The sequence below is a fragment of the Lichenostomus cassidix genome, chromosome 6, assembly GCF_008360975.1.
Source record: "Lichenostomus cassidix isolate B80296 chromosome 6, HeHo_3.0, whole genome shotgun sequence".
NCBI lineage: Eukaryota > Metazoa > Chordata > Aves > Passeriformes > Meliphagidae > Lichenostomus > Lichenostomus cassidix.
In genome coordinates, this window is record NC_139487.1 from 6,654,332 (window position 1) to 6,667,568 (window position 13,237).

The 13,237-nt window shown below is 42.2% G+C and overlaps 1 protein-coding gene across 2 annotated transcripts in view; it reads left to right on the forward strand.

Annotated features, from left to right (window-relative positions):
- The window catches only part of HSPA12A (heat shock protein family A (Hsp70) member 12A), a 51,823-nt gene extending 38,919 nt beyond the window's left edge, over window positions 1–12,904 (forward strand). For both annotated transcript variants that reach the window (XM_085064743.1, XM_085064744.1), the window contains 6 exons: window positions 170–341; window positions 3,331–3,417; window positions 3,959–4,063; window positions 4,476–4,734; window positions 6,376–6,479; window positions 7,733–12,904. In XM_085064743.1, the coding sequence (XP_084920869.1) occupies window positions 170–341; window positions 3,331–3,417; window positions 3,959–4,063; window positions 4,476–4,734; window positions 6,376–6,479; window positions 7,733–8,367 (1,362 nt within the window). In that variant the 3' untranslated portion in view covers window positions 8,368–12,904. The remainder of the gene's footprint in view (window positions 1–169; window positions 342–3,330; window positions 3,418–3,958; window positions 4,064–4,475; window positions 4,735–6,375; window positions 6,480–7,732) is intronic.
- The last annotated feature ends 333 nt before the right edge of the window (window positions 12,905–13,237 follow it).

Below are 13,237 nucleotides of genomic sequence, written 5' to 3' on the forward strand. Positions count from 1 at the left end.
GACAAGTGCCAGACCTTTAGCAGACCTTTAGCCCCTGGCAGCAGCTCCTGCGTGGGCTGAGCTCTCAGGGGTGACCCACGGAGCCCACGAGCTGGGGAGAGCCCTGTGCTGAGGGGTGTGCTGGGCTGTGGGATCCCCAGCCCTCTTCCTGACCCATTCTCTCTCGCAGGCAGGAATGGCATCTCCTGACAATCCCGAGCAGCTGATCATTGCCCTGGAGCCCGAGGCTGCCTCCATCTACTGCCGCAAGCTGCGCCTGCACCAGATGATAGACCTGAGCAGCAGGGCACCTGTCAATGGCTACAGCCCCACTGACACCATTGGAACTGGATTTACACAGGGTACTTCTCTTCCTTCACCTTTTAGATTCTCGTGCCTAAGTTTGCTTTGTTCCTGAGGGCTGATTTCTGACCATTGCTTGTTGTCCTTGTTCTCTTGAAATATTTCAGGCTGGCATCAGTTTGCCTTTATAAACTGTTTCGCTGCTTACCATAGTTAGATTTGTTCAGATGGTGACCCAGCAGAATCACAGAATGATTTGGGTTGGAAAGGACCTCAAAAATCATCTCGTTCCACCCCCCTGCACCCCTCCCACCTTTCACTAGACCAAGTTGCTCCAAGCCCCATCCAGCCTGGTATTGAACACTTCTAGGGATGGGGCAGCCACAGCTCCTCTGGGCAGCCTGTGCCAGTGTCTCACCACCCTCACAGGGAAGAATTTCTTCCTAATATGCACTTGAATTTTAGCCTGCAGGTAGATTCCTTGTCTTGTCTTTATTTGGATGTTGTGGGAACCTTTTAGTATTTTCGCAACAATACTTTTCTGCCTTAATTTAAGTTAGTACTTTGTGTTGGACAATTTCTTTCTTTTAATTTGTTTGCAATTGTTTCTTGCAATTATGTGTTTGATCATCTCATTATTGAGTGTTAAATAAGTGGATCTGCAATGAAACTCTTAGTCAGAGGTGTTCCAGAGTATTGGAAAATGCTTTTTGATGTCGTCATTATGAAATGTCATTAATGACTTTCAACACTCAGTGGAACAAATGGTTTTGGAATGTAGCAATGAATTTATCTGCTTGTTGAAGAGCAACTGGGTAGTGCATTTCTGATTTATTGACCTGGGATCTGTTGCTGCTGTCAATGTTTGAAGGGGAGGGACAGATATGGGACCACTGTAAGTCACTTGCCAAAAGATCTTCCATCACCAGAGTTTTTGGAGCTTGGTAGTCTACTGAAACTGCAGGGAAATAGAGGAAACAAAAAAGGACAATGGCCTGTAGCAGTAAGATTTGATAGCTGCATGATATGCATATATTCCATCTCTGAATTGTAACAGTTGCCCTGAAACTGATGGTAGTGTGACAGTCTATCCTAGAAGGAATTTTTCAGAAGAGTCTGTATTTTATCACATTTGCTAGGTCAAAACAGTAGAGACAAGTGGGAGGTTAAGCGAGTAGAACTATTTCTGCACTTACCAGAGCATATTTTTTTTAGTTAGGCACAGTCACTGCATCATTCTCTCAAATCCATGGCTGTCCTAGCCAGCACTTGTCAGATGTGCTCAGTGTTTGGAGGCCCACGCAGAGTACAGGACACAATCTGTTTTCAGGATTCAGTCCCTTCAGGGCCCCTTGGCTTCTGTCCCCTTCATTTGTGTCCTGAGCTATTCCAGTTCCATGTGATTTTACATGAACTCTCTTTCAGACAACACAGGGATTTGCTTCTGGGAAAATAATAAAAGAGTTTGTCTGGTTAAGGTTTTGAAGCTGGGCAGAATCTGGCAGATTGTGGATTTCTGCTAATGGGTTTTTCCTTGGGTGGGGGTACCACTCTCATTCTTGACTTTGTACGGTAAAAGCTATTGGGGATGAGAAAGGTTTCATGTCAAAATTAATGAAAACAAAGTTTGGAGTGAATTAATTTGGGGTTGGAATTAAAATTTCATAAAGGCATGGCAGGCACCCAAGACAAGCTGAGAACAGATTAAGGATAAAAACCCTTTAAATATAAACAGAGAGAAGCACTCCAAGGACCATATTATTGCTGTGAAGTCAAAACAAAAAATTTAGTGTTCATAGTAGCAAGGATAAGCTTGCCTTAGTTGTAGTTAAAGACTGGCTCTTGTGTTCACTTGTAGCCCACAGGAGGGAATGAAAGCATTGCCATTGATTTCTGTGGGCTTGACAGGCCCTTGCTTGGACCTGGTGCTTGTTTTGTCATGGAATACTTCATTTGAACTCTCCCTGTGCTGCCAAGGCAGTGCACTGAGGCTGGGGCAGCTTCTCTGCATCATGGGGTCTTTCTGGGGGGAAGGATGCAGGAGCAAGTGGGGCTGATGCTCTATTTTCTGATGACAGGCACTATAGAAATAGGAAGCAGAGTGCATTCTGTGATTTGTGTGCTGATATTTTCAGAAAGAATTTTCACTCATGACCAGATGCCTCTCTTGTAGTGTTTTGTGAAGTGCCTTTGAAGGTGAGTGAAGATAACACCAGGAATGTAGGGGTTTTTGATTATTCAGTTGTGGAGGTTGATTTAGAAGCATAAATAGCCAAGGTTCTCACTACTCTGCTTTCTCTTCACAGACTGTTCTGCATCTTTTAAATGTCTAAGTAGCAGTTAAGTCTTGTAAGTTAACTGATTGTCATGACACTCTTGCAAGATTACACTTCATTTTTAATTGGTGTATATTTTAAATATTCTGAGGGTCAGCCCTGGTGATCACTGTGTCCTTCAGAAGTTACTAATCTGAGCAGCAGTGCTTCTGGCTGCTTGTTTTGAGACAGACTGACATCCTGAGAGGCTGGGAAGGTGTATTTGCCTGAGCAGTCAAAATGAGCAGTGGCTTTTGGAAATGTGGGAGTATTCTCCCATCCTGTGTGGTGTGAGGTTGTCTGGGAGTGAGCTGGGGCTGCCACCTGCTGCTGGAGGCTGCTGTGAGCACAGCTGGCTGTCAGCCCCCACCCTGCTGCCAGCACACACTTTGCAAGCCAGAGTATGTTAAAAAAACCCAAGTCAGACCAGTTTATAGCTTTCTTATTAGGTTATTTCTATATATGATTAGTTTGCATTTTTTCTATTATTTAAAATACACATAAGAATATATAACAATATGAAGGATGGTCAGTGTGGCTATAAATCATTTATCCTTCTTTCTAGGAATGACATCCTAACGTTCCTGGTTCCAGTACAATAATTTTTGTACATTTGTTTTAAGAAGTGATGCATACAGATCTGTCAGCCTGCTTGCACTTGTTCCCTGCAGTTTGTGATTTTATTTCTTTATGCTTTTTTATACTCAGTAACCTTTCTTCGGTCACTCCCTAGGGAAGGAACACGTGCGTCGGAACCGGCAGAGTCGAACCTTCATGGTGGAAAATGTCATAGGAGAGATCTGGTCTGAGCTGGAGGAAGGTACTGTCCTTTCCTGGACAAACTTTGCTCTCACTGGTTTTGTATTGCAGGCAAATATTGTGTTTCCCACAAAGGTGCTGTGCACTGCATTGTTCTCACAGTGATGATAAAGGGGAAAAGGAAAAAAAACCAGTAATTCATGTGCTGCTCTGAGTTACAAATGCTGACCTGCAATTCTACATGCTCTAGCAAAATAGGATGTATTAAGGAGATGGTGGAAAGCAATGCAGACAGAATATTTTCCTCAGAATTGGCCTTGTAAATACGTTATAATATTTGGTAGCTCACTAGGATGCACACCAGCAGCATGAGCAGTCCCACTAATTTACTTTTCAGCTGTGCTACATCAACAGCTTTTGACATCTGACTTTCATATTTGTTATCAATCATTGCATTATAATTACTAGTAAAGACCAAGCCACTCCTGGCTGTCTGTAGGCCATTGTCTCCCCTGGTGCTGGTGCCCTCAGGAGCTCTCAGTGCAGGGAGCTGTTGTGCCCACAGAGGTGTAAATCCCCTGAGCTCTCCCTTGGCATTGCAGGCGATCGGTACATCGTGGTTGACAGCGGAGGGGGCACAGTGGATATGACAGTCCATCAGATCAGGCTCCCTGAAGGACATCTGAAGGAGCTCTACAAAGCAACAGGTAATGGCACTTGCACTGCTGGCTTTATGTAATTGGATTATGTATTGCATAATTTATGTAATGTTCTGACTTGTCAGTGATGGAAATGTATGCCTTTATTGCATTTTACTAACAGTTCTTCCTGAAATGAGACTAGCAGTCAAAATTAATATAACCCAGCTGCTGGTTGGCTGAATCACTCATTTAACAGTGTGTTACAGTGGCTGTGATGACACCAGAGTAAAAGTGAAGCAAAGGTGAGATCCTGTTGTGTATTAGACCAGCTGCTACATTTAGGAAAGAACTTTCTGTGGACTTTCTCCCATGACAGTCCTGAGAGTGTTGTTCTGATGTGCATGTGAGCAGCATGCAATGTCATAACAATATTAAAGAACATGCAGAATATTAAAGCTCTGTTGTGTCTGTGCTACAGGTGGGCCATACGGTTCTCTAGGAGTGGACTACGAGTTCGAGAAGCTCCTGTGTAAAATCTTTGGGGAGGATTTCATTGAGCAGTTCAAGATCAAGCGCCCTGCAGCCTGGGTGGATCTGATGATCGCGTTTGAGTCCCGCAAGAGAGCAGCAGCTCCCGACAGGACCAACCCCCTGAACATCACCCTGCCTTTCTCCTTCATCGACTACTACAAGAAGTTTCGAGGGCACAGCGTGGAACATGCCTTGAGGAAAAGCAAGTGAGTAGTCAGTGGAAACCAAATGGATGCAGAATTAACCACTGGTAGCAAAGACAAATAATTAAAATGTCCTAATTACGTTAGGACTGAAAGATAATAGTACAAAACCGTAGTACAACAATGAGAAAATAGATTTGCCTCAAGTGCAGATTCCAGAATGAAAAGTTCTGACCAATCTCTTGCAAAAGCTTTTTGTACAAGATTTGCACTTTTCAGGTATTGCTTTCTATGATTTCTGTTAGGCCACCACTGCATCACTCTCTTTTACTGTATATTGAGTCCCTTGCATGTCGATTAGGAATGTCAGATCAAACACAGGATTTGTTGCCTAGAACCTTAATTTTTAGCAGCCTGGATCCTGGAACAAATCCAAGATTGTGAGATGTGTAAATATGTTCATGTCTTGAGGGAAGTTATTAACAGGATCAGTTCACTGGAGAAAACATACACTACTGCATAAAACTCTGCAAGGGGAAAACATTCAGCTTTTGAAGTGATGGCAGGCCTTTGCTGCTTCTAGTATTTTACAAGTTTGATAATTTACTCAAAAGGAAGGGAGACATAATCCCCTCCAGAGACTTTTATTCATGATTTCCAGTATCAAGAATTCACCCTAAATGACAAGAACATGGGCTGCTGTAGAAAAGGAAGTGAGAAGAAAGTAAAAATGGGCTTTTTGCATCTTTTGAAGTTACATACTACAGAAAACCTGGAGTTTAGTGGTGTAAAAGAGAATGATAAGAGAACCTGTGAATCTGGGGCAAAAGGCTTGGGACCTGAGAGGGGAGGATTTGATATTTAGTACCTGTACCTTAATTTTTTTAACTAGCTAGTGTTGAATGTAGTATGCAGGCTGGAACTCCTGCATACCTTTCAAAAGTTATTGGTAAATTTACTGTAAGCTTAAATGACTTGGAATCCAGCTAAGAATCACTTTCTAAATGAGACTGAGGTTCTGAAATCATTAAAAATTTCTGGAAATATTTCCCCTCACAAGGCCATCTCCTTTTTATTAATAGTCTTAATGATGAATCTTAGAGGGAATGCAAAATGCTCCCTTCAAATGAAATGAAAATAATTGGATAACAGGATAGAAAGAGTGTAAAGGCTGAGATATAATGTGCATGAATGAAAGGGAGATTACTGAGCAGTACAGATGTGTATCAGAGATAGAATAGCATAATGCCTGTATTCACTTAATAAATGTTATGCCTCATTAAAAATGCTGTTCTCTCTTCTGCCTCCTGAGGCTTCCCAACTTGCTTGTTTTCCTTGTGTGTTTCCAGTGGCTTTGGCCTGCTCCTGCTATAATCTAAATGTTGCCCTTCTGGGGATGAATCAGTGCTGTTTCAGATGAGCGAGCACTGCATTGACTGCCAGCTGTTTCAGGGAGCAGTTGAGCATTGCTAATGCTGCAGAAGGCAATCAGGCAAAGAAAACAGCAATTAGACAAGCAAAAATAATAATTCTCCTTTCAAGTTTTACTTAACTGCAGTTGGTGTGGGGCTAGGGTGAGGTGGGGCACTTTCTTCCAAGGAAAATGCATGCAGATTCTGTAAACTCATTTATTTAATGTGATTGTTTTGCAGCTCAGCTGTAATGTTTTAATGTTCTTTCTCACTGTTTTTTTTTTTTTTGCAGTGTGGACTTTGTGAAGTGGTCCTCCCAGGGGATGCTGAGGATGAGCCCAGATGCAATGAATGCTCTTTTCAAACCTACGATTGACCAGATCATTGAGCACCTGAGTAGGTATCTGGGTGTGATTCCACTTCCTGGCTGGGCTGAAACTGAAGCTTTGCTCACCCATTTCAACCCAGTGACAACCCTTCTGGTGTGCACTAGTTGTGCACAAGGAATTCAGTTCTGAAACTTGCAGCTCTCTACAAATCTGTTAGGAAAATAATAAAAGTAAGGGATGTGTCCTGAGCCACATCCTCCTACCTAGCTCTAGTACCAGTTACTGAGTGTGATTCAGTGCTGTTCCTGCCTGAGCTTCAATTACTCTGTGCTTCCAGGGCTGCAAGCATTCAGAAGGCTGAAATGCACTGAGAAACCCAGACCCTGCCTTTCTTTTTCATGTTTCAGGCAACAACTAAATAATGCCAGAGATGTAACTCGGTTCTGACTATTGCTGCTATTAAGGCCTCCAGTTCATTTCTCCCCAGTGGAAGGTCACATTTGTTCATTACCATCCAAATCACTGACATCTCTAAAACACAAATAGTAAACGATGCATCATGGTAAAAGTACTTCCAGGCATGGCTTAAGCAGCAATGAATTTATTTGTTCAGTAATGGAAAGTGACATGTGCTTATTGGGAAAGTTACTATTTTAGGTCTTCCTTGTGGAAGATGAAATTGTATCAAGTAGAGTATAACGCTTGTAGTGAGAAAAGTGTTGCTTTCCACACATTACAAAGCACTGTTTGGAATGGAATATCCTGCTTTGCTCATTATATGTGAGGGATTATTAAATAAATTTCAGAACTTAGTGAGAAAACAAGGATAGAGCAGCTTATATGTGAACAGGGAGGGAGAGACCTAGAATTGCAACAGTTGTGACAGGTAATTCAGTTGTTTGGACTAAGGGTGAGCCTACAACTGAACTGCATGATTTTTCTTGACAGTAGGGGATGGGGGCTTAAGCTAAGAAGGAACATCTGTAAAAATGTAAAGAGGCATTATTTTACAGGTGGTATTTATTGTGGTCAAGATGTTGGGGTCAGAAATAATAACTGAATTTAAAACGGGGTGACTTATCTGGAATGCAGTAAAGGGTCTGTGTTAAATGCCACTTCAGAGATGTTGTATGCTTTGAGGTAAGTGAATTCATAGTGAAATAGGGTAGAGACTACAGAAGTGGGACTAGTGCATGCTGAGGGGGGCAGTGTGGGCACAGCTGTGGCAGTTTCAGATCTTGTGTGTGTGCAGGGAGCACTCAGTGCACTCAAATACTGGGATTTTCACTTACTTATTGAATGGTCTCTGTTTCTGTTCAGGTGAAGTGTTTGATAAGCCAGAGGTGACCAACGTGAAGTTCCTGTTCCTGGTGGGTGGCTTTGCTGAATCCCCCTTGCTCCAGCAAGCCGTCCAGAACGCTTTTGGCTCGAGATGCCGGGTGATCATCCCTCAGGATGTGGGTCTGACCATCCTCAAGGGAGCTGTTCTCTTTGGCCTCGACCCTGCTGTCATCAAGGTGCGGCGCTCCCCTCTCACCTACGGTGTCGGGGTGCTCAACCGCTTCGTGGAGGGCAAGCATCCCCCGGAGAAGCTGCTGGTCAAAGACGGCACGCGCTGGTGCACCGACGTCTTCGACAAATTCATCTCAGCCGACCAGTCTGTAGCCCTGGGAGAGACTGTGACACGCAGTTACACACCTGCCAAGCCTTCCCAGTTAGTAATAGTGATCAATATCTACAGCTCGGAGCAGGACAACGTCAGCTTCATCACGGAGCCCGGCGTGAAGAAGTGCGGCACGCTGCGCTTGGATCTCACGGGAACTGACGCCGCCGTGCCCAACCGGCGCGAGATCAAAACGCTCATGCAGTTTGGGGACACTGAAATCAAAGCCATGGCTGTCGATGTTGCGACCTCTAAAAGTGTCAAAGTCGGTATTGATTTCCTAAACTACTAACGGCCCTTTCCCCCCACCGCAGCCTGTTTGTGAGACTGATCTTCCACCGTTCCATTTTTTGACTTTCGTCTGTCATGTCATCACCGTGAATTTCAGCAGGCTATAGGAGAACAGCTAGTGAGGTGGGGTATTGTGTTTGTGCCCTTTGGTGACCAAAGGCTGGATTTCGGAAGACCCTTAAAAAGTTTAGGGAGCAAAAGTTCCAGAGGTAGTAAAAGTTACCAAGTTACTCAAGCATGCTTAAAGATCTGCATTTATTAAGTAAACACTGATTATTGTTGGGTCCTGAAGGTTAGTTAAAAAAAAAAACAAGTTGTAATCTCCTTGCCTTGTTCTTCTCCCTCTTTCTCCTGAGAAAAACTCACTAACACACGTGGCTGTTGTAGGGGTTGTATCTGTGTGGGATATCTGTTTAAACAGCACCATCCTCTGGCAATGGGAACAAATTAGAAGTTTATAGTATTCTTTTGATTTTGCCCAGTGCTTTCAGAATTTAAAGTGCTGAAAATCAATGACTCAAAGAAATGGGAACTAAATTACTTAAATTCTGAGTAAAGAAAATCCTCTGGAATCCTTAAAATTATATTTAGGAAATACATGCATGTTTTGGGAGCCTGATACTGATTGCTCCAGTTTGAAAACAAGGCCTTTATTGTCAAAGCTCTCAGAACAAGCTGTCAGATGAATTAGCTAGCATTACCCTCATTATACTTCAGAAAATCGTATTAAGAACAAACCTATTTCTCTTTTGAGTCTTCTAAACTTACTTTTATTAGTCTCCATCTGAAACCACAGAACCACAGAGTAGCTGAGCCTGAAGGGGACATTCGCTGACTATCTGATAAAACCTCTCAGTTCTAAGCACTATCAACCAGAACAAGCTACTTTTTGCAATTTTGATTATCTCCAGAATGAATATCCTTCAACTCCAGGCAACTTATTTGACAACCCTCACTGCAAAAAATACTTTTATTATGCTTAAAAAGAGTTTCTTGAGTTTAAATTTGTGTGTGTTGCCTCTTTCTTGCTCCCTCCCTGGATACCTCTGAGAAGCCTGGCTCCATCCTCTCTCCTGTCTGCTCTCAGGCACTTGTCCACATTCCTAGCATCCCCTGAGCCTCCCTGAGTCCAGCAGCCCCAGCTCACTCAGCCTCTCCTCACATGAAGGATCCCCAATCCCTTCATTGCCTTCACGACCCTTTGCTGGTCTCAGTGCCATCTGTCTGTCTCTCCTGTCCTGGGAAGCACAGAACTGGAGCTGCCACTCCAGACATGGCTTCACCAGGGCTGAATAAGGGGAATGATCACATTCCTAGACCTGCTGCTAGTGCTGTTCCCAGTGCAGCCAGGAGGTTTTGGCATTCTTTCCTGCAAGGGCACATTGCTGGCTCACGCTCAGCCTTGTGTCTGCCACAATGCCAAGGTCTTGTTCTGCTGCCAAGCTGCTTCCCACAGCTTCTCCTGGTGCGTGGGGTTGTTCCTGCCCAGCTTCAGGACTTTGCACTTGTCTTTGTTGAACTTTATGAGGTTCCTGTCTGCACATTGCTCCAGCCTGTCACTGTCCCTCTGAGCCATCTGGTTTATCAAGTGTTTCTCCAAGTGATTATATTTCTTTTCTTGTTCGTTCCTGTGTTAATATTTGGAAGCACAGCTAGATGATGGCTGTCCACAGACATTTGAACAATTCAGAAGAAACAAAACATTCAGATCAAAAGTACCACAATATGTTTTTTGTAGCAAACATTTCAATTTAGTAAAATATATTGCTGGGTTGAGTTGAATGGCCAGTGGAGTGGAAGGCAGGAGCCAATAGAATGAAACTACAAATAGCATTAAATTAGGCATTCCTTACCTGGCAGTGAGCACAGAGCTCTTGCTGCAGGGGAAATGCAATGATGGCCATGTTAGCATCTTGTTTTCCAAATAACAACTTTCTGGAAGCATTTTCTTAAGCAAGTTCACATGGAAAAATTATTTTGCTACTTGAATAGTTTTTATTTTGCAAAATGCTACAGGAGGAAAATTTCTGAAACCTACATTCTGTTTTCTGCCATGAACCAACAACTTCAAATCATAATCCCACTCCAAATTAGCAGACTGGTACCAACCTGTAGAATCACCCCAAACTGCTGACACTTTTCAGAGCATTTATACAGAGCTGCCTGATTACCTGCTGGAATTCATTACATTTTCAAAACTTTGCAATGTTAATTATTAATCTAAACCTTCCTCTTTGAAAAGTTGAGCATGAGTCAAATCCATTACTGACACTTTTGGGAGATTAAAGCTTTATCAGTTATTTCATTAATTTATGTTCCAATCCTGCACTTAAATGTTCTGTGTTTATTCCAGAGTTTTGCCACAGTAGAGAGCTGCAGAACTGATCCACTGCATTTTGTCATTGAGTTTTCTGTGTCTCCTGCAGAATTCCCTGGTTGAATGGGAAATGTGTTCTGCATTCAGCTTTAAAATAAATTAATAAATAAATAAAGGACTGTGGAGAATGCTAGTCACAGTATCCTGCTGGATACTTTCTATAATTACAAAGTGTGCTTGCTAGCAGTCGATTTCCTGCTGCCTGCTAAATGCTTTAAAAGCTAAATACTGGGATTTTTTTTGTGTGTTGCTTTCCATGGTTTACAAACAAGAGAAACTTTAAGATGAGTTATGAACAATATAATTTTATGTATATACAATATTTAAATATTGTACAGACTCTTTCTTTCTACAGTGCTATTTTCTTGTATAAAAACGCACTTTCGCCTCTGTTGATTTCATTCAGCTGTTAATTTTAAGTAACATAGTTTCTCAATCAGCTTCTGTAATTATAGGCTTTTAAAGATGGTAAGATATGAAATGCAAAAGGCCAATCTTACACTAATAGGAAAGAAATGTTGGTGTGTCAGAGAATACAGCATTCTTCCTGCAATGCAAGCCCTACCAGCTAAGCACATCACACAAATGCACTAGTCTGTTGCTGGGGTTTTTGTTTCTTTGTGTCAGATGGTGACCATTCTATCTCCAGCAGTTCTTCATAATAATGGATGAATCCTCCTGTAAAACCAAAAATCAGATTGTAAAATCTAGGTATACAGCTTCTTCACTAGGTTTTGGGTTTTTAATAAGGGTCTTCTCTAGTTTGAAAAACAACAACAACAACAAATGAAAAACTACCTTCCAAAGCCAGGCAACACTTGTATTGTAGCTGCAGGTAAGATCCAGTCTCTGTCTACCACTTCCACCTGCCAAAAGACAAAATTCTTAGAGAAAAATAGGCTTTGCTGTCTTTGCATGCTATGTTAAACTGAATCTGTCCAGTTCTGCACAGATTTGTTTTCAGTGGCCTTAATGCAGGATTTGGTCTAACAAAGGCTGCCACCCCCTGTCTCCCCTGTGACGAGGAGGTGACCTGCAACATCAGGTGGCCCATGATTTTTGTGCTGTTTCCAGCCTGTCTGCAGGGAAGGCTACAGGTGGTTTCTGCAGCTCTTCTGAAGTGTAGTTCCCTGCACAGCAGTGACTCTCAGCCCTTTCTGATTCACCTTTTGTAAGATCCCATCTGGATCCAAGCAGGGGCTTGTTGCTGAAATCCCTGGAACTGTAAAACATGGTTTGCATATTTTTGCACTTCCCCCTTCAGTCTGATGAGAACACTATCAAGCTTATCTCTGCAGAGCACTGAACTACTGAACAAACTCCCAGCTGTCCTTGTTGCCCTCTTTCAGAATGGAAAATTAGCTTGTCTCTCTAAGGAATTAGAATTGTTAAGTAGAACATTATGCTGTGGTCTGTAGACTATAACCCAATTAAACAACTTTACACTGTAAGAGGCATGTGGATGCCCATTTTGATAAAGGATGTTAGGCTGTAAAATTAATATGAAATTCACTAGGAAATGAGGCATTTTTAGAATTGTAGTTGTGATGCCTTTTGCAGGAGATTCCCTGCAGAGCATTTTTTTTGGTAGGCGTTTCAGATGACATTGTGCAACTTAATGTTGAAAAGACAACAAGGCCTGCTATCCATAGGGAAAGAAGAAGGTCTTGGCAGGAGTTTTGCTCTAAGCAGCGACTTGCAAGTTTGGGTCCAAGTTACTGAACTCTAGGCTGAGGTTTAGCAGCTAATTGTGATGGAATGATTAATTGTGCTAGAATATGATAAATGTGCAGTGGTGGTTAGGACAGTTTGCATTGGTATGAATATACCAATATTTATATACAGGAGTTTTAATGCGTTATTATGAGAAGGCTAATTATATATTGCAGAGATTTAATAGCCAAGATAAGCTGCATATTTATGATATGAAGTGGCTTAAGCGGATGAATAGTATAAAAGTTGTTGGGCATAATGTCACAGTACTCACCTGCTTGAAATAGTCTTAAACTATATTATAAAACCAACCATTGTGGTCTTGTTCACCTCTGTGCAAGATAAATTCAGATTTCACTGATACTTGGAGCTGTTCACAACTTGTCTGGATTGTATCTTGAGTGTTCTTGTGTCTTCAATCATGTCAAATAAAATACCTTAAAACTAATTTATCTTTTGGTGTGTGACTATTCTTACGAAAAGGGCTATAAAAAGAAACCTAATTTGATATGAAAGTGAGACAGGCCAAGTGGTTATGCTTGAAATTGGGTGCTCCTTCATGTGTGTAACTGAGCAGAAGTGACACCAGGCATCTGCACTGCTTTAGTTCACTTGTGTCCTCCCAGGTGGAACTTCACTGCTGCTCATGACTCAACTTCCAGTGAAATGGGTGTATTTCTGAATAGGGTGTTTCTTGGAGTTCAGACAGAAAGACTTTGGGCAATACCAAAAGCAGATCAGGTATTTTCTGTAATGATGCTCTCAGAGAGTGGGCAAATAA